Source organism: Aedes aegypti, chromosome 2 (assembly GCF_002204515.2).
Source record: "Aedes aegypti strain LVP_AGWG chromosome 2, AaegL5.0 Primary Assembly, whole genome shotgun sequence".
Lineage (NCBI taxonomy): Eukaryota > Metazoa > Arthropoda > Insecta > Diptera > Culicidae > Aedes > Aedes aegypti.
In genome coordinates this window covers 293,405,412-293,424,502 of record NC_035108.1, presented here as the reverse complement: position 1 = coordinate 293,424,502, position 19,091 = coordinate 293,405,412, and the positions used below count along the sequence as shown (strand labels likewise).

At 37.6% G+C, this 19,091-nt stretch overlaps 1 protein-coding gene across 2 annotated transcripts; it reads left to right on the top strand.

The window, feature by feature from the left end:
• Positions 1–950: 950 nt before the first annotated feature.
• LOC5564488 (angiotensin-converting enzyme) lies at positions 951–16,692 on the top strand. 2 transcript variants are annotated; one of them, XM_021845389.1, is made up of 8 exons: positions 951–1,188; positions 10,142–10,336; positions 14,201–14,277; positions 14,347–14,566; positions 14,815–15,885; positions 15,939–16,222; positions 16,290–16,440; positions 16,500–16,692. In XM_021845389.1, exons 1-8 carry the CDS (start codon positions 1,093–1,095, stop codon positions 16,641–16,643), a joined length of 2,238 nt encoding a protein of 745 aa, XP_021701081.1. In that variant the 5' UTR covers positions 951–1,092; the 3' UTR covers positions 16,644–16,692. The 2 variants fall into 2 exon arrangements, with proteins under 2 accessions (XP_021701081.1, XP_001648845.2); XM_001648795.2 differs by lacking the exon at positions 10,142–10,336.
• The last annotated feature ends 2,399 nt before the right edge of the window (positions 16,693–19,091 follow it).

The window sequence follows — 19,091 nt, the reverse complement described above, 5'->3', positions numbered from 1 at the left end:
GCTAAATATTCGTGACGATGAAGCTCCTGTCAAGAATGTTGCAAGTAAAACTACTATTTATATCAAAATATATCCTTTAAAGGTAACTCCCGGTATTTTTCGTGAGTATTTTCTATTGAGTTCTGTTGAGCTCAATACGACTATGCAATAGCTCTTATGTATGTTTTATAGATCACTACAAGAGCAGATGTTTTCATACGATACAAAACAAAGAAGTTTACAAACGATTTTGAGATATAGTCTGAACTACCTCCTGTAGTGTGGGCCTTTTGGGGTTTAACGGAGTTTCATCAAAGGTTTATTAGGGTTTTACAACCTTAACTAACAAGTTCTAAAATGAGTTTTAGCGATATGGTGGTAACAATAGCTTGTAGTAAATGAAAAAAACTAAAACTGTTACTTGGGCAATGCCCCTTGCTTTAACAATAGAAATGTTTAAAGTTTCGGGAGCATTGTCAATGTCAAATTTTGTTTGCAAAGAACTGTTAACATCAAGATTACTGTCGAAATATGTTTCATATGTATTCCAGATGGCTCGTAATCAACTGAAAGTGGAGCTGATAGAGAATCGTTTCGTGGGATATATCAATGCAACAGGCTCATGAAATAATCACGGACTCGAACTGAAAGTGAAATTTTGATCATTTGATCACTCATCATCCGCCTATACACAAAAATACATCATCTAGGATAGGAATTCATGCTGGAATTCGAAATTTACATCGAAAACTTTACAGCTGCTAAAAGACCTAAGCCCAAAGGCATCAACGAAAAAGATTGTCACAATGAGTGATTTCTGAAACAATCATAATAATCACCGCACGAACACATCATCCTACCTGTCTGAGGAGTAGGTACGGTAAGAGATGTGTAGGAAATGATTCTCATCGTATGTACGCGTATGTGCGCTTCTATGTCAATACCGGGGGGATAGCATCTGTTGAGCAACTTCAGTTAGAGTCAGTTTCAGTCAGAAATTCAACGGTGTCGTATGAGAAAATTTAGAGGATCACGTGGACCATGATCGAGTAGTTGTTCTGCGAAATTCATTCGGATGTTTTTCATAAGACTATAAGTGAAATGTAACTGAAGATGAAAATGGGTGCCAGAAGTGTTATAGTATTCTTTATAGTGCATGTGATAACGAGTGTAGTTGTTTCACAAATAAGTGACCTCAGATATACAGAGGTAAATCTCATAAGAAAAAGTCAAATTTGATATCTGAAATGCTGATAAACCCACCATTCAAAAAGAAAACGAGATAATCATGGTAGTAACTGGAGTATGCAAATTTCTCCCAAGCTCAACCGGCATTGGTCTCGATAAACTTTGTACATGTTGCAGCAACATAGTCATAGGGTGCGTCTCCCAAACCGTATACAGACTGCGGCCTCGATGTGCACTCAAGCTTAAACATGCTTCTTTTCCCCCAAATGATCGAGTGTTCTAAGTTGGCCATTGAAGATTGTTGGCACAAGTGTTGTGAAGCTTCAGCATGATTATTTTATGATTTGCTACGGATGGTGATACTTAACAAACCTTGACAAGAACACCAGTGAACAACTGTATCGGATGGATGAAGAAGTATATTTGAATTTTTCTAACGTCTGTGAAGAAAATTCCATCCTCCAGTGATATTGTGCGTTGCGCGAAAAATTACTATGCTGACGATTTTGGAAACCTCGAAAACCGCTTGTGAATTCACGCATTCATTTCAAATCGCTTTCGGTGTCTTCTGTGCATTTATTCCAATTCGTCTAAGGAATTAACGTGTACCGTAAGGACGCCATTCACCGCTCATGTTCCATTCACCGCTCATTGAATTATTTTGAAAAATCTGAACAAATTTTTGCAATAAAAGTCATCAACATGTATTAGTATCCCAGAAGGGATTGTACCAGAATAAAATTCATATGATTTAATATTATATAATATTTATAAAAAATAATTTTAGGCTGTTTAAGGCGGTAAACATGAGCTCAACAATGATTTTATTATAGTAGATCGAAAAATGCTTCTTAGCTGCCATGCTTTAAATATGTTGTTGTACTATAGTACAAAGATAACAACCAGCTAATGAAAGTAAATTAATTCCAACTAGTTGTGTATATAGAGCCTCATACTTACGATGAGCGGTGAATGGCGCCCTACACATGTATAATTGGCATACATTTTATTCGGTACCATGATACGTTGTTCACATTTCAATTTCTTTCCTGCAAAAACAAATGTTTTATCTTGCGTCTAGCGCAAAAAGTTGCGAAAAATATCGAAAAACCGATTTTTGACAGAATTTAATGTGTTAAAATGCTGTTAAATGAGCGGTAAATGGCGTCCTTACGGTAGATAAGACCAAAACGCCAGTCGATGCAACATATAGGGAGCCGGATCCTATTCTTGGCACTTTTGATTCACTTTGGCAGTGGGTTTCTTTTAAAGGTACAAAGCTTATATTTGGCTACAATATGCGTCGTACTAGAGTGCTTCTTATTACAATGTAAGTGCTCAAGTGGTTCTGCACCCTATGTACATTATGATCTGAGTTGTTAGTCAATTTTTAATGTTTAAATCAAGAACGCTCCCCTCTTTCTAAAAGATCGCCAGAGGACCAAAAACGCCGTCTTCTTTGATTTACATGTTATTACAAGTTTATTTTGTATGAAAATCAATTCAATGCTAGTTAGGATTACGAATGGTGTTTTAACGGTCGTCATAAACCACCTGATCCTTTAAGAAGAATCTGGAAAAATACCAGGAAAGATTCGGAAGTTGGAAGCAAACATCATGTGAAGTGCTGTTCTGAATAATAGCAGAGCGTATCGACTTTCATATCAAATGCTCAAATTTAGTATGTTCTAGTTCCGTTTTATTCCAAGTAAACCAACATTTTTTTTCCACATCGCTACACATATGTTATGTTATAATTGTATGATATTAGCATTTTTTGGAAAACTCACAAACAATCTCAACAGCCTTGCCAAAGTAAACCTCGTTCTGAAACCTCTTAGTGGAAATCATATGCACAAATTAAGGCTTTTTTTGTAATCATAGTCAAAAATTCCCAAATAACGTTAAAAGACTATGTAACACCCTAATTGCTCTAAATAAATAATGCAGGTTTGTTCGACATGCATTTATTTTAGTTCCAAAAACGATTGATTCATTTGAACTCAATATCTAAACCAGAGAATCAATCGGTATCTGTTCAGAAATTTAATTTCATACAAATGGCAGCAAAATTAACATTTATTTGAAAAAGGGAAACACTGTGTTTTATCAAAAAGGAGCCAACAAAATAATAAGACATTAGCGATAGTTTGATCATTTTTGGCAGTAAAAAAGTCAAAACATTGATAAAAATATACTTTCTAAGTATTCTTTCTAAAACAAGTTAAATACCTTAATTCTAAAATCACCAATGGCAAAATAAGAATAAGCACTAAAAAAATAAAAAAATGTCAATAAAAAGTGCACACACTGATTGCTATTTATAATATTTTGAGCGCTATTTTTTTCTTATATTTTAGAGCTTATTTTCAGCTTCTTTTTCATTGTAAAAACATTTTATTTTTAAATGTTGTTCCGCTATCTGCGGACGTGCCTCCATTACCAATAAGCCCCATTAGAATTTGTCTCCATCGGTTCAACGTCATACGGTTGATGATGGAGAATCATCAGAACGTGAAAGATGACGATATGGCAAAAAGTACCTAGCGTATTGGAATAACCAAAACAAGAAAAAGTGATCTAAATTAATCTTGCAAAACTGTTTCTTTCTTAATTACTCACTAGTCAATTTGGATAATCGGTGAATTTATTAGTTACTAGCCGTATTGGACAGAAGGTAAAAGTGAATTTCTTAAGGTGAAACATCTCGGAATCTAAAGATGGCCGTCACAATGGCCGACTTGTGCCCCTACTCACGTTTTCAAAGGCACAAAACTGGATGAATAGTTGGTAAACATTTCTGATCTTCTTATTTTAAGCTTTCTGCTAGTGCACAAAGCCAAAATAAAAAGTTCACTGTTGTTGGATGCTTTCTTCGCGTGATTTGTGCCTTTGAAGTTTCAGTGCAATCTTAGAAATCGATTCCAAACTGTTTCACCTTAAACTAGATTCGGAATACTTAAAAGCAGTTAAACTCAAATATATTTGTTGATATCACAGGTAGAATCACAGTTGGTGTAGGGAAAACTGATCACAATTAGCTGAACATGAGAGTTAAAAACAAGTAGGAAGTACCTTGGGAAGTATCTACAATTATTCAGGTAATAAGTTACATATCTTTGGAATATCAACTTACAAACAAAACTAAACTAACTATGTAGGAATCACAGACAAACGGAAACCGTACAGTACCGATTTTTGGACCCTACGAAAACTACGAAGTAGGCACTAAACGTGAGTAAAAAATAAATGAATTCAGTGAAATGATCAATAATTAATGTATTAAACGCATTATTGTATTCCAACAGGGAAAATTTAACGCACAAGCCGTAGCAATAAACGAATACAAATTATCTTCGGCGATTCGTTTGAATTTATGGAAAACTGTCTACAATATTGTTGCCGACTTCGGTAACAAATGTCATTTACAATTTTTACATTTTTTTTATATATATATTTTTTTAGAATTTTCGGCGAAAAATATATTTTAAAATACTATGTATTTTGATTTTCTCATTTGGTAACTTGTCCCCATCTATTGCTTGTTTCGATTTTTTTTATTTGCTGTTTTTAGGTAAAATTATGCTGACCATCTTTTCCTATGGCCCGATAATATTTTCTCCTTAAGCTTAAGCTATAAGTATACGCTATTCTAAATGTGCAAATATTTTTCTAGGCATAAATCAACAGACAAACATTGGTCTCAACACTGGCAAAATCTTTGCGTTGTCAATCATTTGTTGGGGTCTGCTCTCGAAAGCAGTGGAGCTACCTCCACTAAGGGAGCGTTTGCCCTATCCTTTTCTTAAAATTTTCACCAAGGTTTCCGTTAGCAACAATTTTCAGATCCAACTAGTATTTTCTTGATGGATTTTTTTTAGAATTTCCTTCAAAATTATCGTTGAGATTTCATTCAAAGAATTCCTTCAAAAATTACTCCAGCGATTGTTCCTAAGATTCCATCAGGAATCATTCTAGAAGTTCTTCCCAAAGATATCTTCAAAGAATTTGCCTAGTCGCTTTCTCAGGAGTATCCCCAAAAAAAGATCTAGTTTTTTCTAGAAAGTATTGGTGATTTTTTTTATAAAACCCGAAAGATATTTTAGAAGAAAATCTCAAAGTAACATCTGATGAAACTTGATTAAGTTTGAAAGTAACCCTTGATGAGCTCCTACGAAGTTCTCTGAAAGAACTTCTAGGCTCTTGAGGGATTCTTGAAGGCTTTCGTAGATAAATTTCTTAGATGATTAGAATTTCAAGAATATTTACTGTTGTTTTAGCTGGTGTGGATTAACAGATGAACTTTTGAAGAAGGCATAAAGATTTTACTTGAAAAAAAAAACACACGAAATTTTTTGGAAGAACTGCAGGAATTATTACGCATGGTTTGCGATTTCTTACGCACCATATAAATTATTTTGAATTTTCATACTTAAAATCTTATGGGAGTCTGAAAACCGCCAAAATTATCCTACGTAATAAATGGGCATCCCCGGTATTTTAGAATACAAGCCAACAAATTTTGTAATTCCTTCGAAATTAGAAAGGAACTTACTGATGTTTTTGAATGTATCGTTTTCGTTCACATTGAAAATGAATGAATTTTGTATAGAGACTGTAAGCATGTTGAAAATTATGATTACCGTAATCCGGGGTAACATTGATCAGCGGGGCAACATTGATCGCAATAACCCTCCTCGTAAAAGCTCGTTTCAACGTCTATCGATGAGTTATTTTCAATGCATGAATGGTGATTCACTTTCTTCTATTCATGAGCTAATAAACAATAAGGTCTTTGTGAAAATTAAGTCGCGTTCATGCGGAAATTTTTTAACTTTTAGAAACAATGATTTTCATGATTATGGATAACACGATCAAAGAATCATATCTCACATGAGTTCTGTGAACGATATGTGCGAGAGAAATGTGGTTGTTACTAAAAATGACATAGCCAAAAATGATTCCGTTGTCAAAACTTTCATACATAAGTTTAGTAAAGCATAATTCATAAATTACTATAAAGAATGCAGGATTTCCTTAGGAAATTGCTCACACAGTTAAAAATAATGAAGATTACACGTCATGTAAACTTTATTTATGCGATGTAAACATGACGTCAGTTAAATTTAAGTCTGAAATCATGTAAAAATGTGTTATATGTCATGTAATCACATAGAATCCTGCTGGATTACATGACATATAATTGAAGTTTACATGATATATCATATAAATATCCATGATATTCCACGCTCCAGTTATGTGCATTATATGTCTCAGAAATTTACACGTTTCGTTCGAACTGTGTACGTTTAGGCATATTCCACAATTCAATGTGTTTTTAATTTTAAAATAACTCAAAAAGTAAATGACTTGTAAGAATTTGGCCTTCATATTCGACTTTTGGGACCATGGTTTACTAAGTACTGATGTTTTCAATATTACCGAATGAATCTAATATTATGTGTAATACAAAAGTGATTTTTTTTATACGACACGAATGCAAAGTAAGGTGTAAAGTGTCTCTAATAAATAATAACAATAGTAATAATAATACCGAACGTTGTTTTCATGGGTGATCAATGTTACCCCATAGTAGTTAAATCACCTAAAATATTTTTTTAAACATGCTTTGAACTTTCAGAAAATAAAATACAGTATATGGACACGAGCAACTGGTGTCATTACTTATTTTAAAAATATAAAACTTGCAATATATACATTTTTGAATGAAATTTTTAAGAAATATCCACAAAAATGATTAATCCCAACTAACATTTAGTGCAAATGTAAACATTCTCTAGGCCCTCTTTATACGGCTATATGCTGAGTAAAGGCGCTGTACATACGAACGAAAGCTGCTATGCGATCTTTTTACCAACAAATCTGGCGAATCTACTCAGCTACTCAGCTCTTATTCATACTGATCATTGCTCTATCTCAACAGTTATACGACAAGTAGCTGTGTAACATACGCTTTCTCAACCATTTCACAACTTTTAAATAATTTTTATACAGCTTCGCTCTATTATCGATTAAATATTATTTTCAAGCTGTTTCTGAAGGCGCTTTCTCAACCATTTCACAACTTTTAAATAATTTTTATACAGCTTCGCTCTATTATCGATAAAATAATTTAAATATTTAATATTATTTTCAAGCTGTTTCACAGCTTCCGGAATTCATATCATAAGTATCTGAATTTAATGTTCCCAACGTTACCTGCCACCGCTTGGAATCGAACTCACGATCTCTGCATCCACAAGTCTGGACGCTGTCCTTGTTGCCACCACAGTCTATATCGAAAGGCAAAGAAAACACACCGTTTTGTTCTACATCGAAAACGGTTCACACAATATTTTATAATGATCGTAAAAGATGTCATAGCCACGCTTATACCACTTCATCAGGCTGTAAAAGGGTGCGAAACGTCAAACGCAATGTTTACATCCAACAAGCTGAGTAGATGCGCCACAAATTGTTGTTTTACAGCTTACTGCTGTATGCTCGCTGTATAACGGGCGACAAAGCGCTTCTTAATTATATATTGAGCAGCATAACAAATCATATTGTATAGAAGCAGCTGGATTAATGATGGCGAGTTTTATTCCACATCATTAGGTTGCTATATTTTACGGTGTTGAGTTACAGCTTAGTGAAAGCAGCAAAAGCGATAACTGACGAAATTTATTCAGCTAAGATTTGTAGCTACAAAACGTTTGCGTTACAGCTGTATTAACGCTAACCGTTCTATTTTTGACAGCTTTCATTTTTTGCTGCGTTCGCTGCTTCAATTCAACTGTTATACAGCACGAGGCAAATAATCCTTGGCTTATAGCGCTAAAATTGTTAGTTGGGATGTTACCCCGGATTTCGGTACATCGATGTATAAACGCGCAATACAAACCTAATCTCGTTTCAAATGAAAGTACAAAGCTTTCATCGTCAAGTGCCCATTTTTGCATTCGATTTTTGATTCGTCAAAAACAAATCGTGCTTAGATACGCTTGAGAAGTCCTTCAAGAAGTCTTTTAGAAAATTCTCTGGAATTATTATTTTTTCCATACTTAGGGCAAAAAACTACAGCATGTAATAAAGCTTATTATTATCTTAACCTTCTTAAACCCAAATTTTTAATTTCGATCTAAATATAATAATTTTGTTATCTTAAATCGATCTAATCACGTTTTGTTTTTTTTTTGAAAATATGTGAGTTTTGGTTTTTGATGCTTGAATATCCCTAAACTTTTTCATTTTTCCTTTATGCCTCTTTTGGTCACCAATTTTTGGCAATAAAATAAATAGATTCAACAGTACATTGAAAATACGACATTTTTTTTTCTTATACACATTTTATATTCCGTGTTACTGACGGAAAACAGGATTGAAATTATTTTAGTACCACCAAGCTCTTCTTCTTGGATTGAATTTTGGATTGAATTTTTAGTATTACAAGTTCTCCTAAGAAATACAGAGGCGTTTCGTTTTATCACGCCTACTTTTCGTTGAAGTTTATTATCTCAAACTTCCCTGATTAATTTGAATTACAGGTCATATTATGCAGCACCTGGAATGGATCACAATGAACATCATAGAACAGCATAGAAAAATCGGTTAAATATGTTCCAAGAAGCGTTGGGTAAATTTGTCCATAACATCGATGTTACTGAATAGCTTCACATTTCGTTAAAACAAAATAATTACTTCAAGGTTAATTCACAGTTTGATCTCTTTTCCATCCACTCATTTAGAATTTAGGTTATGAGTCGAATGAATAACAATCAAAAGAAGAAAATCGAATCACCCGATTTTAAATGTTTCATGCATCGATTCAAAATATCGATTAATCGAAATGAAAACATCGATTTTCAAATAATTCCAAGAGAAGTATGAATCTTTGGAAGAATTCCAGTGCATTTAGAAAAGTATTTAGAACACCGGAGTAGTTGTTGGTGGTAATGCTGAAAGAACCCAATGGTACATATAATTAGTAATCTACTGAGAGTTTCATGTCAAATTTTCACAAGAAACATCAGGATTCATGTCTATATAAAATCAGGAGGACAAAAGTTGCATGAATTTTGGAATATATTCTTTGAAAATTCTTAAATTGATGCCTTAAAACAGGCTTTGGAAAATTTGGCTTCGATGATTCTGAACGCACTTATTTACGTCTTTTCGTTTTATTATGCCGCAATAATTTTTGGCGTCCATTCTTCTATTGGTTTAATTATTAATTTAGTCTTCTTTTAAAAATAGGCTGTTCTTTACATATATACTGTTTTAAATTTTATTATTTAGTAAAGCTAAAGGTTAATATTTAACCAATTTTATATTTTGCTATTTTATCAATTCTTGTCAGATGTGTTGTTAGAACGATAATTATTTTAGAACCTGCCAATATTCAACATATACTTTTTTTTTAAAGACACGCGTGATCTCCTTCCGAGATATGCTGAAAAAAAAAATAATTTCAATCACAAATTTTCCCTTCTCTCGATAGTAGACGATGTTTTTAATGTACACTTCCAAAATTAAAATTTATATTGAACCGTTGAAAAGTTTTGTCACAAATATTGTAACTAATGGGGCGATCCCTGCCCAGCACTGGTGAGACTCCCCTCTCTACAATCGCCTCAGGGTCAGCGTACGCGCTTAACTATCGCGACCAAGAACACACTAAATTACCGTTGTTGAACACAAACCCACTTTATTTCCAAATCTTCGCACAAAAGGTACCTTTATTCTCCCACTTTCTTAACGCTATCTCCTACCTCACTTATTTTCTTCTTCACTATTGGCGGGGCCCCTTCTTCTCGTCCTGCTACTTCACCTCCTCTCCTTCCTGAACGGTTCTCCTCTATTTCTCGCTGGATGGTCGGCGGGTACTTCACCTTCTTCTTCACGGTCTCGTTTGGGGTGGACGGCCGGCTGGCACTACTCCTCTTCACACTGCCCTTCGACTCCTTGCCTTCAGGCCGTTTACAAAATGGCCGCGCCGTGGCGTCTAACGGCTCACGATGGCCTTCTAAGGAGAGGCGCACGGTTCTACTCTGGGCCAACTCCTAGGTATGGCCCATCCGAGATGACAGCGATACCCTTCCGGCGACTTCGGCGAACGCAGGCTCCGGCCCAAGGCCAAACTCAGGATAAGCTCCGGCGTAGATTACAGGTAAAACTAATTGTGAACTACGGGGTCCTGTTGGAGAACGTGGCGGTGGTGTGGTGGGTTTTGGCGGTTAGTGATGGGGTTCTAGTTTTGATGGGATAGTGGTTTACCTGGATTTATATCTCTCCTCACTTGTACCACTTTACACTATCTTTAACAATAGTTTTTTTTTTAACTTTTGTACTTTAGCATCAACTTATATGCACGTCTTTATCTTGCGATTGCTGCAGACTTAATGATCTTTGCGATGGCGGTTAGTTATCGACGATCGCAACCGTTGAAGCATTTTTCCGCCCATTCATATTCGCCCCATCATGGCCCCCTTTACACCACCCACAATGGCCGCCCATCCTTATGCTCCTGTGACGGCTGGTGGTGAGTAGCGGAACTAATGATGTGCCTGCGTTCTTCACAGTGGGAGTTGGGTGGTGTCCAGTTTTGAATAATTTAATGCTTTCTTGGTATTGGTTTTTTTTAACAAAACGACACACAACATCACGATAGTCTCACAAATCTTGGACACTTCAACACACCACTGGTTACAATATTTTCTTTTAAAGATGTGTTGTTCATTTGAGCTATGCTGTGAAAATTTTTTTGTTGTGTTAGAGCCTTAAACATTTTAAACGAAAAATAATCTGCTCTCGAATATAGGCTATTTTTGCCTTAAGTTGCATTGATAGATCTTTGGATTAGAGCTTTAGACATTTTGCAAAAAAAAATACATTCTTTTATCAAGTAATTTTCATCCAGTGTTACGTGAAAACTGGAACAGAGCTTGATCTGCAGCGAAATATTCTATGAGCGTTCCCTTGATGAATAACTGCGAACTTTCTTTGCCAATTTACTGTTTTCAAATATGTATATCGCAACAAGCTCAAAGATACTCTATGTTGTGAGATGTAGAGACCCATCACGAATTTAATTTAGTAGAGTAAAGTGGGGCAAAAGTTCGAGTGGGGTAAGAGTTTCTTTTTAAGATTTCTAGCTCAATTCAAAACAAATCTTATAAATGTCATGGTGGTTCGAATGCTATTCAAGTAAGAGACTTTCAATCCAAATATCATAAAAATCGATTGAGATTTGGAAAAGTTATGGCTATTTGTTGTTTTTCGACGTGAATATTGTAATTTTTGGTCAAACTTTCGTTGCATGGAACCAATTGAAGATAAAATCTTTTTCAATATTTTATGTAAGGGCGTTTCTAGGCCTATCATAAGGTAGCTTTGAGGTGTATTAGTTTTTGCATAAATGCTTGAAAACAATTTATGGCCCATAGCGGGGCAAAAGTTCGAATCAGCGGGGCAAAAGTTCGACCCATGTATAAAATCACGGGAAAATTTGCAAATTGTCTTAAATCCACATATTATCTTCAAATTTAGTTAAATTTGTCTGATCGTGTGAAAACTATCACTAAAATTTTACATTTCCACTTAGTTTTGCGAAAAACTGCTATATTTGGATATATTACAATTAACCCAGTTTTGGGCAATTTTTTGATGAAAATTTAGTGTGTATTTTTCGTCAAACTTAAGTTAACGGCTGGTGTAAAATATGCCTGTCATAAAAGGATCGATATTTTGTGTTTTAGCCAACGAACTTTTGCCCCACACTAGATTCGAACTCTTGCCCCACCGGTGGGGCAAAAGTTCGAATAAGACAATCAATTTTGAAACTGTTATAACTAAAAATGGGTAAATATTTTGACATAAGTTTGTTCAGCAAAATTAAAGCCAATATGTTGAAGTTTCACTGGATGGTATTTGTTTTGTTTTAACTGCTATTGTTTTCCTGGAAATTTTGATTATACCACTAAGGTCGAACTTTTGCCCCACCTTACTCTAATGCTCTCTAATCTCACAACAATTTTTGGAATTCTTAGCTTGGAAAATCTCTGAACTAACACCACGCTTGTTTAGAACCTACCAATTTTTTTGCTATGGGCTCGGTGGTGTTGATCTCGGTGGAAGCTTAAAAAATGTTGATATTTATTTTAAGTCAATCATTATGCCAAACGGCCATTATGCCAAATGACCATTATACCAAACGGCCATTATGTTAAACGACCATTATGCCAAACGACTTTATGCCAAACAGCTTCATGCCAAACGACCTTATGCCAAAAGACTTTATGCCAAACGGGGTACAATCGTTCTGGGGCCTTCCTTAAGCTATCAGTACACACTTTGTCAAGTGTGCAAATATTTGGCTATTTGACGTTTCAGACGTTTGCCTAACGTTTGCCGTTTGCCTATTGTTTGCCAATGGTCAGTACACGGTGGACAAACATTTGACAAACTCTTATTTGTCCATGTTTGCCACTCGAGAACTGAACGGAGTTGCAAAGTTGACCAATTAAAACTTGTTTTGGCATACTTTTGCAATATATATTTCCTCATATCTTCAAGTATTGGCTATTACAATGTTAGACAAATATTTGCACATCAATGTTTGTGCAAATATATTTGGTCAGTACACATATGACAAATAAATTTGTCAAAATTTGGCAAATATTTGCACATTTGGCAAAGTGTGTACTGATAGCTTTAGCCTAGTGGTTAGAGTCCGCGGCTACGAAGCAAAGCCATGCCGAAGGTGTCTGGGTCCGATTTCCGGTCGGTCCTTTTTTCTTTTCATTCTATGTATTCATTCGTAATGAAAATTTCCTTGACTTTCCTGGGCATATAGTATAATCGTATCTGCCACACGATAGTATGGATCCGACAGAAATAAGGACAAACATTTTTATTAAATATATTTTTTCTTTATCTCCAAGCGTCGCGACTAGTATTCGAATAGCGCGCTGTGGTCATAAACATCGTAAGAATGCAGCGCCACACATGTCATTATGAAAGTTATGTCGGGAACGAGTCAAACGTCGCGTGTCCCACACGCGCGTTCTGATTTGGTGGGCGCGCGACAATATACGAATTGGAAAATGGAAACTTTGGCAAAGAAAACTCTCAGTTAAGGTGAAGATGAATCGAAGCCAAAGCTCAAATTTTCAAGAGCACGGATCTGGAGAACCAAACATCCGTTTGAGCTGAAAACCTAATCGATTGGTCACCACCAGCTAGTGACCAATCGATTAAGTTTTCAGCTTAAACGGATGTTTGGTTCTCCAGATCCGTGCTCTTGAAAATTTGAACTTTGGCTTCGATTCATCTTCACCTTAATAACTGTGGAAGTGATCATAAGAACAATAAGCTGAGCAGCAGGCTTAGCCCCAGTGAGGACATTAATGCCAAGAAGAAGAAGAAGAAATTTCTACGAAAGCTAAAATGTTATTGAATTGTTACTTGGATATATAAGAAATAGTCGAAAGTCCTACAGGTTTTTCGATCTTTGGTTTTTTTTTTCTTGTAATGTAGACAACTTTTGCCTGTTCTACCCAGGTATTTTTATCAACCCGGTGCTAGGCAGCCATGTTTTTGAGGTCGGCATCAAACTCAAGAACAACAACGTACAGTGGCGTAATAATATCAGGGAAATTTTTCTCCGATATTCAAATGTGTTCCATGGATCCACGCTAATCACACCAACTCAAATTACCTTGCTGTACTGCAAACGAATAGTTAGCAATCAATTGCCAATATAACTGTTGTTGAGAAAGAGGATTTTTTCTGCACAAAACATTACGCCTTTCTTGATTGTTAGTCCTTAAACGACTATTTGTTTACAAACATTGAGTTGTCAGTGGGAACCACTTCCCAGGGGGAACCAAAGATGTTTGCTCGTTATTTTCCAATGGGGTAGTATGGGCAGTGTCAGGAGGCTGATTTTTATGCGTAGGACATGTTCAATTTGTGCTATACACTTACCGTGCCTTGGACGCTAATTCATATCTAATTCTTCGACTTTATCTAGACCAATAATGACAATTTGGGCGATGCCATCCAATTCCTGCGTGACTTCGATCGAGAGGCTGCTGAGATGTGTAATCGGTAAAGTTGATGTCCTTCAAGTTTGAATATGTCCTACTGAACTAGCTTTTCATTCCATGTATTCAACAGTGTAGCTAGCAGTGAATGGAAATACGCTACCAACTCAACAGAGTTCAACAAGCGCCGCATGCGAGAGCAACAAAGCCTGGCATCGAAGTTCGAGTGTCTTAGCTGGAGACGGGCTGCCACGTTCGACTCATCCACCATTGTGGATTCCGGTATTCGGCGTCAGTTGGGACGTATTGTTCAACCTGGTCGTTGTGGATTGGGAGAAGACAAGTACGCTGAGGTAAGAATGTTTACTTTAATTCTACAGTTAACTCTCCCTTACTCGATATTCCGTATCTCGATATCGAGTTAGAGAACCATAGTAAAAGTTGGTTTTCATGGCTAACTCGATGGTCCCTTAGATCGCAGTTGCACTGGTTTTGTGTTCTGTAACTCGCTACCTCCCTATTTCGATGGTCCCTTCAATATCGAGTAAGGGAGAGATGACTGTAGTTATCTGATATGCCATATTATTACTGTCAATTTCAGTTAGTGCATGTCATTTCGTTGATGAAGGACAATTATAACAATGCAAAGGTGTGCCCGTACCATGGACCGCATGCAACCGCTATTGGGACAGATAGCTACAAAAGCTCGAACTACGTTACTGGATATACGGCATATTGTGATCTGAAACTTGAGCCTGATGTGGCTCAGATAATGGAATCAAGTCGTGTTGAACAAGAACTCAGATATTACTGGTCAGCATGGCGGGAGAAAACTGGTCCACCGGTGAAGAATACGTTCATGAGATATTTGGATTTGGCGAATCAAGCTGCCGAACGGCATGGATTCAGCGATGCTGGAGAACAGATGCGTTCAGTCTATGACGATAGTGACTTCTTCTTTACGGTTAATGACCTCTGGACCAGAGTTCAACCGCTTTATAAACAGCTAGTAACTTTTGTTAGAAAAGGTCTCGTGCGACAATATGGGGAGCACGTGGTTCGCAGTGATGGACCGCTTCCGGCACATTTGCTTGGTAACATATGGGCTCAAAATTGGCGTAACATCCTGGATATAGCTAGGCCTGGTCCACCCGAAACTCCAGATGTTTCAGGAGAACTAGTGCGCCAAGGATACACGCCACTGAAAATGTTCCAAACTGCGGAAGAGTTCTTTACGTCTATTGGTCTACCTCCCATGGCTCCGGAGTTTTGGCGTAACTCAATGCTGCAGAAGGCAAATGAGATGTTTGGTCATTGCACGGCTTCGGCTTGGGACTTCTGCAACAAAGTTGATTTTCGCATCAAGCAGTGCACACAAGTTAACCTGGAGGACTTCGTTAACGCACATCACGAAATGACACACGTGCAATATTACATGCAATATACCAATCAACCCTTTCTTTATCGTGAAGGACCGAATCCAGCATTTCACGAAGCTCTTGCAAACGCCGTCAGTTTATCGGTCGGAGGTCCTAACCATCTGCAAAAGTTAGGTTTGCTGAATACCCCAGTATCGGTTCTTAATGGAAACACCATGGTCAACATCGAATACCTTCTGAATGTGGCGTTGGATAAGCTCCCGTTTATGGCCTTTAGTTTGGCCTTAGAAAAGGTATGAACTATATATATTTAAAAATGCCTTAATGTACCTCTTTATTTCCCTAGTGGCGTTGGTACGTATTTGAGAAGGGTCCAATCGGTATGAACGCACGCTGGTGGGAACTTCGCCTCAGGTACCAAGGCATCATTCCTCCCGTGGCCCGAGGCTTCGAGCACTTCGACGCTGGAGCAAAGTATCACGTCATTTCCGATCAGGACTACATTAAATATTTCGTTGCGACCGTGCTTCAGTTCCAAGTTTTTTCGGAGTTGTGCCAGGCATCGCACCATGTTGGACCGCTGCACACGTGCGACTTCTATCGTTCGCGAGAAGCTGGCAGAATACTGGGGTCAGATTGCATAATAATTACGGATTTGTGGGAAATTTATACATTCACTCATTCATTATGATTTCAGGGATGTGATGCAGCAAGGGGCTTCTCTCACGTCCACCCAGTTGATGAAACTTTTGACAAGGGGTAAAACATCTCGTCTCTCCGTGGAACCCTTATTGGACTTTTTCAGACCATTGGAAGCATGGCTGGAGTTGCAGAACAGAGGAGAACCGGTAACAAAAAAAAATATATGTGACGATAATCGTGTTGTTTGACATGGTTTCTGTTCTAGATAATTGGTTGGAGCTCCAAAATGGAAGACATTGCATTGTTTCAGCCGTTCGTGGATCGTAATGGAAGAAGCTCTGCCGGAAAATTTACTCTCAATACTTTAATTAGTATTTTAACATTGGTGTACGTGTACTTTATATTTTAACCGTTAGGACATAGTATTGTAAATATAATATATTTTAATATAAATATAATTGTGGTGTTATTCATAGTGAAAGCTGGCTTTGTGGTAGCAAGCCTGCTTCCTGATCGGAAGGTCTGGAGTTCGGCTCCCGGTCGGGTCATTTTCTTCTTTAGGGCAGTTCATTCCTCACCTTTCCTCAAGGACTGAAGCACTGCGGAGTTTTATTAGAGGCGAGGTAGATTTTTTCGATCTGATGATGATCTGATGATCTTTTTCGTGCTGATCAGAAACACGCGTTTGATGACCTTCGAAATGAATTAGCGAGTGCCGTTCATCGACTGGGATTCTTCGACCCGAAAGACCCAACCGTACAACTCGGTTGATGCATCTGCAGTTGGCCTTGGTGCAGTCTTGACGCAAAGGGATAGTACGAATCAACCAAGGATCACCAGCTTTGCGTCAAAGGGACTCACGAAGACGGAAAGAATTTATCCACAAACCCAGCGTGAAGCCTTGACTGTTGTTTGGGCTGTGGAAAAATTCTACTCGTACTTGTTTGGTATACATTTCACGGTGTATACGGACCATAAGACACTGGAGTATATTTTTAACGGAAAACATCAAGAAGGAAAGCGTGCATGTTCACGTGATGAGGCATGGGCGTTGCGACTGCAACCCTATGATTTTACACTGGTGCACGTTCCTGGTTCAGACAACATTTCCGATGTCTTTTCAAGATTATGTTCTCAACCTGATGCGCCGTTCGATGAGGCTTCAGAACACTACGTTTGCGCAATCAGAGATGGGCTATCGGCTATCACTTTGGACGAGATCAAGCGAGAAACCGCTCTTGATGACGAACTTAAGAAGTTGCACGGGCAGTTGAAACGCAATTATGGTCCAAACACCTGTTTGCTTATCAAGTTTTCGCAAAAGAGCTTGGTGTTCTAGATGGCGTCGTGGTGAGAGAAGATAGAATCATTCTTTCTTCAAAGTTACGACAAAGAGCGTTGGACATTGCTCACCGAGGCCATCCTGGTGTGGTATCGATGAAACGGAATCTGAGGGAGAATGTGTGGTGGCCGTATATGGATCGTAACGTTGAGAATCACGTACAAGAGTGTGCTGGATGTGCTTCAGTTAGGCAACAAGGACCGCCAGAACCAATGATCCGTAAGGAAATGCCTGACTGAGCATGGCAAGATTTGGCTTTGGATTTTTTTCTCGGCAAAAGAATGTGCGACGTTTTTAGTTGTAGTCGATTACTACAGCCGATTTTTGACTGTGATTGAGATGAAAACAACTAATGCATTGAAGACCATCGAGGCCTTGGAGCGTATCTTCAGGGAGCACACCTACCCTGAAACAGTTCGTACGAATAATGGACCTCCTTTTGCAAGCGAAGAATTTTCAAACTACTGTACCAGCAAGAACATCCGTACGAGTCCGCACCATCCCATACTGGCCCCAAATGAATGGGTTGGTAGAACGACAGAACCAGGGGATTCTGCGCGCTCTACGAATTGCTAAATCGATGAAGGTAGACTGGAGAAAAGCTGAGAGAGACTCGCGAAGAGGAAAAATATCAACGTCATATGCAGCCCAGATTCCCCTCTCACGAAACGTCAAATGCAGCCCACCGTTTTTATGGCTGAAAAAGTGAAAAGTATTGTGTTCAAGGTAAATTGTTATTGAAAACCTCAGTCAGCGGAGCAGTTTTTTCCAAAGTTGCTGATAAATCTAAGCAGAAGATTAATTATTTCTAATGTCTGCTACGTTTGCTGGCATGAAATTTCACTCAAACGGCTATTTATGATTCGATGTGATGCAAACTCAATCATTTTTTGCTGAGAGGTTCATGTGAGGATTTGAACAGCTTGCGCATAATTGGTATGAACACAAAGTGGAATAAGAAAAAAACTCAGCAATCACAGAAAAAGAAGACCGTCTTCGCGAGTCTCGTCTCAGGAGAAAAGCGGTTGACGAATTGTATTCTTACAATACAACTCCGCATTCCGTCACTGGCAAGTCACCAATGGAACTACTTACCGGAAGACCGGTCAAAGATTTATTGCCTTCGCTAAGGACTGAGCCATACTGGAAACGGGATGAAGGAACGCGTGATAAGGACACTATTAAGAAAATGCAAGGAAAATTGTATGCGGATAAACAACGACACGCCAAAGAATCCGATATAGTTGTCGGAGATAGCGTCATGATTAAAAACTATGAAATGGGAAAATTGGAACCTAGTTTCCGATCGGAGAAGTATACTGTGATTCACAAAAGCGGAAGTGACGTAGTTGTCTTGAGCGCAGACGGGGCCAAATATAGACGTCCAATAACTCATTTAAAAAAGTGGCCAGTCTCACATGGTCAAGATGGTTAGTATGGTCATTGCGTCGAAGCAAACTTGATTTATATATGTGAAACACTTTATTTAAAATCGATTTTTTTTTTCTTATTAGA